Source organism: Morone saxatilis, unplaced genomic scaffold (assembly GCF_004916995.1).
Source record: "Morone saxatilis isolate NCDOM2014 unplaced genomic scaffold, NCSU_SB_2.0 Contig6, whole genome shotgun sequence".
Lineage (NCBI taxonomy): Eukaryota > Metazoa > Chordata > Actinopteri > Moronidae > Morone > Morone saxatilis.
The window spans coordinates 6367649-6372708 of record NW_023340206.1 but is presented as its reverse complement, the minus strand read 5'-3'; the positions used below and the strand labels follow the sequence as shown (position 1 = coordinate 6372708).

Sequence of the window (5060 nt, the reverse complement as noted above, 5' to 3'; positions counted from 1 at the left end):
AAACCACATTATGGACTTCAATATAGACAAATATAACAATACTATATGATAACTGTGTAGTTAACTGCTTTAAATCAAATAATCACATGCAGTTCGTATTTTATTTATGGTACCATATCAGGAGGAGTCACGTATGGTGTTCCACAAGGATTGATCCTAGGACCCCTAATCTTCTTAATCTATGTAAATGATGCATATGCAATGCTGCAGTTGATTGTGAGCTTTTCACACATGCTGACAATTCAGATTTGTTAGTGAAGTCATCTCAAATCTAGTAACTGTATGGTTAAACTGTTCAGATGTTGTAATGCCTGCCTAAAACTTGTAAATAGGAAAAATGTTTATTAATATTAGTTGCAAGAAAATGTTAAAGCACCAGTGTGTAAGATCTAGGGCAGAGTATATGGCAGAACTGAACTTAATCTGTCTTTTGTTTTGCTTTTCTTCTTTTCAGTTTTGTGAATATATAAGCGTCTTGTGTCTTTATTGTTTATGAGAGAATCAAATCGAGCTGATACAGCCATGGATAAAACCTGTCATCAACTGTTTATCTATGTAAGGGTGCCTGGCATGAGGACATTTAGGAAACCCTGGAACAGACGATGTGAAATGTATCATCAGCAATCTGCTTCGCACATTGATGGAACTGGAAAGTAGTGTTTGCTGCCAGAGCCTTACTGTGCTCAAGTTATAGTGTTCTCAAAGATCTATGGTCATTAAAGGGTTTCAGAGGCTTCGCTGCAAATTAAGAATTTAATTTAATTTCTTTAGATAATTATTTAATATTATCCAAGTTCATGTGTGCATTACAAAGGACTTAATAGGAGCACTTAGCCCAAAGGTGTGTGAAAATGTGTGATAACTTCTTAGTCTTTCTTTGTTGCCCAAGGATATTCTCCTAATCCTGTGTTAGTTTAGGACATTGACGGGAACAAGCAAGAAAAAAGCTACCGTGCGTTTGTCCAAAGGTAAAAGACAAAATCTGCCGTCTTTATGTCTTCTTTACTGAAGTTCCCCCTTGCTGCCATTAGAGTGATATCAATCCTCTCATCTCACTCTTGACAAGAAAGCAAAATTAAATCATATTATTATGCTATATTGTACACCTTTAACTGTCTCTTGTAACTGGAAATCAGAAATTAAAAAAATACTAATACTGGGCTCATTTCCAGAGTAATGAAGCTGTGAGGCTGAAACAATGACCCACACACTCACTCACACGTCAATGCAGCACCAGCCGACACCTTCACTTAAAAACCCACCGACCCATGAGAACCCGAAGGCCTCTCAGGAATGTGCGAACCAAAAACTTGCCAGTAACCCTCAGCTTTGCAGTCTGTCCAGATGTTGACACAGCCTTTGCTCACCACATGCACTCTCCAAGTTAACAGCACCTCATAAAACAGAGAGTACAATGCTTTAATGAACTGCTGGAGTGATTGTAAAATGTTACATGAAAGCTGTCAGGTGATGCAGTGTTTGACTGAATGCGTGTCCCCAAACTAGAAAGAAGAGGATGTTTGAGCACATAAAGTAGGAACAAATCTAATCCACAAGACTAATCTCTTATCTCAGCGGTGCGTGTTCCATAAACCAAACTTTAAGATGCTATCAGCGGGGTTAAGGTAATATTATGCGTGCACACACACACACACAGACAGTTTTTGTTGTGAGCTTGTGTCTGAGTGCAACATAGCGGCCTGTGTCTCTCATCCAAAAGCATTAGTGCTTTCATCCATCATTATGAAGAAACAGCCTGTGATGTTTGCTTTGATTCTCTGTCTGGGACACACATCTACACACACGTCCTGGGTTTGTGCCGAAGCTGAGACAGGTCTTGTCTCTACATCTTATGAGGAGCTCGATAACAGACGTGATGCACATGTCAGCAAAGGAGCAGGGTTGCAACACACGGGTTGCTGAGGCGTAGTTAACATGCAAGCATTTCACTGTTAGCCAGACTGAGGCTGGGAGAGCTCTGAGGAAAGAAAAGACTCCTACACTAATTAATCTCAATGGGCTCAAAGTTGGATTTAAAAGCACAGTGCGGATGTTGGTGAGGACTTGCCCACAATAGCAGCTTACATAAATTGCTGACAACATAATAACACCTACATACACTATGTGTTTATTATTGTCCACTTCTAAACTTCAGGTGATGATTTACTCCCACGAACAGACGGTATTTTAGAATAAAACTGCTACTGGATGCTTCTTTGCTGGGTGTACAGGTGTTTGCAAGCACCTTGCCTCTGATTATCTTATGCTACAGGTTTGAGCTAAACTCAGCGCTGCACTGACATCTGCTGGTCAGATCTTAAATGAATAATCTACAAACCAGAAAGTCAGACTACATAAAAGCAGACCTTGCATTTATCTTAGAGCAATATCTTATTACTTAGAAAGACTATTTATTTGGCTCAACTTTCACACCTTTAAACATTAAATCCCATCCTTCCTAAAAAAGTGCAAAACAATAAATCACATGCCCAGAATCCAGCTACCTCAGCAAAAGTTTTAGTGCTTATTACGAAGTATAAAGGTTACTACTGCAATGCAGTAATAGAAACACAAATAGAAAGAAGAAGTGGCAAAATAAATACAGTTTCTTTGCAGCATTACAGTGCGGCTGTAGTGGAGGAAAGTGATTCAAACATTTAAGGTTTGGTGTAAAAAACTAACTTTCTAGTCAGTACAGAGCAGAAAAAGTGACTTGTGAAGTACAAATACATTGCGATCATTATTTTGAATTTATGAATAAAGGATTTACTGTAAAGTCAGACTACACTACAGTATATATTTAAACAGCATATTCAATTAAAAAAAAGATTGATCCATTCTTATATGGCATCATTTCAAATATGGATTTCTGTATAAATTGCACATTTCTTCCCCACTTTTATTTATATAATCTTCAACAAATTACCTAATTTGCCTGAAAAACAACAGCAACAACAGCTGAAAGAACAGTTAAAGAGTATCAAAACAAATCTGAAGATTATGTCACAGGTGATCTTTGTGAACTGCAGTGCAGTTACATTACAGCGATTTAGCACCAAAAAAGCAGGATCTGAGGACCACAATGAGGACTCTTTGACAGGGCACTCTGGTTAAACTGCACTCCAGGGACACAATTATATCATTTTGAAAATGAAAAACCAGATTAGATTGAGTCTGTAATGTCATGCTGTCCACCTGAGCACAGATGATGTTGGCCAGCTGCATTTCAGCCTCACAGATAAATTAAACTTTGTTTTTGCCTCTGGTGCGTCATGAAGACTAAACTTTAATATGTTTTATTGTTGTTTCACAGTGGTGCTTTGAGCTAAATGCTAATGTGCGGTAGTGTATCCGTTTCCAGAGTCTATATTATATATGTTACATAAATTAGGAATTTGACCTGATGGTGGCGCTACATGAAAAGTTAATGGATCACCAAAGTAAAACAGATGCAGATGCTGAAGGAGGACAAAAAGTAAGTCGTCAAAGTCGGCTCGCAGGTAGGTTGTAAGTGTGAGGAGGCTGCTCTTTGTTATGAACACAAATTCCACCACTGCTTTACGTAAATTCAAATCAGATAATAAAAAACAGACTTTTATTGACAGGGAACTGGTCCACCCAATTATTGTTTCCATGCATTTATGGTCCGGTATTGTGTGGACCTTTGCTCCTTTCAATTAGTCCAGCTTCATTATAGTTATACTTCATAACACTTTATCTAATCTATTACTGTCAGGCAAGGGTGTGGGTTACTTGAAATGAACCCAGACTCTATAAAGTTTTATTAAATTAAAACAGAACACTCCATCATTAATAAGCATGTTGAATTTCAACAGTGACATGGAGAAGATGCTATGAAAGTTTAAGAAACAAAAGGTCACAGTGGAAAAAAGGAGGGAAAAGGAAGATAACAGTAGTCAAGAGAGAAGCTTACGCAGCAACTTAGTGCAACTGAAGTCTATTTATGCAAGTTGAGTCTATTTGTTATGGCTATGTTTTATTCATTTGTAAACCACCTGACCCTGATGAATACAAGCACATTACAGTAAGTTAAGGCAATTAATGATCGTCACAACCATTAAGTTAACATTTACATGATATAAACTAATCGGCTCAGATTGATCATTAACCCACACCAATGTAAAGTGTGTTCTGACGTCAGTATGTGGTTGAGGCAAAGGTGTATCTTTATCTGATGGAAGTCTTCTATAAAGGGGCTAAACCATCCAGAGGTCAGACAGTTGCAAACAAGGAGTTTACTTACACAAAGCGACAATGTTGAACTCTGTGGGACTGAGCCTCGTGGTGCTGCTTGCAGCGGTGGGAGCAGCTGCAGAAGAGAGGTGAGTTTGATTCATAACATTACATACTCACAGAAGATACTAACTCAAAAAGGCTGGGTTCATGACTGTTGAGGTAATTTGTTACAGACTCATATTTGCAAAGCATTAAAGACCTGCAATCTGCTGCACTGCTCAAATTTAATGACAAAATGAAATATCAATTATTTCTGGATTCCTTTGGATCCAAATACTTTTATTGTATTTATCAGAGGTAGAAGAAACATTTAGATACTTTACTGATGTAAAAGTAGCAAAACTAAAATAAAAGAATGGCCTCTTTATTATTATTATCATCATCAATACAACCAAATCATTACAGGAATACTTTTTTTAAGAAATACGCGTATTTATAGTTATTTACATTATATTTTTATTATATTATCTTATACATAAGAAAACTTATACACTAAATATTAAGCTAAAGCCTGCAGCCAGTTAGCTTAGCAAGGGGTGAACAGCTGGGTTGGCTCTGTCCAAAGGTGAAAGAACATTGTTTAACAGGACCACCACCACCAATGTTAAACTAAATGTATAGTTTTACCAGGGCTCATTCTTACACAGGGAGTTCCTGATTTCTTGTCACCGTGACATTGCTCCACAAATTGTCCTTTTTACACCTGTACAAATGTAAGAAACAAGATACAAAGTGTTAATACGTGAGCGCATCGATCTAAATATTGATAGTATCGATACCTGAGAGAAGCCTGTGATGATGGC

At 37.6% G+C, this 5060-nt stretch overlaps 1 protein-coding gene across 1 annotated transcript in view; it reads left to right on the top strand.

Annotated features, from left to right (window-relative positions):
- The first annotated feature begins 4271 nt into the window (after positions 1 to 4271).
- cpo (carboxypeptidase O) overlaps positions 4272 to 5060 on the top strand; it is a 5583-nt gene continuing 4794 nt past the window's right edge. Inside the window, exon 1 of the mRNA XM_035677620.1 lies at positions 4272 to 4343. Coding sequence (XP_035533513.1) covers positions 4276 to 4343 — 68 coding nt within the window. The 5' untranslated portion in view covers positions 4272 to 4275. The remainder of the gene's footprint in view (positions 4344 to 5060) is intronic.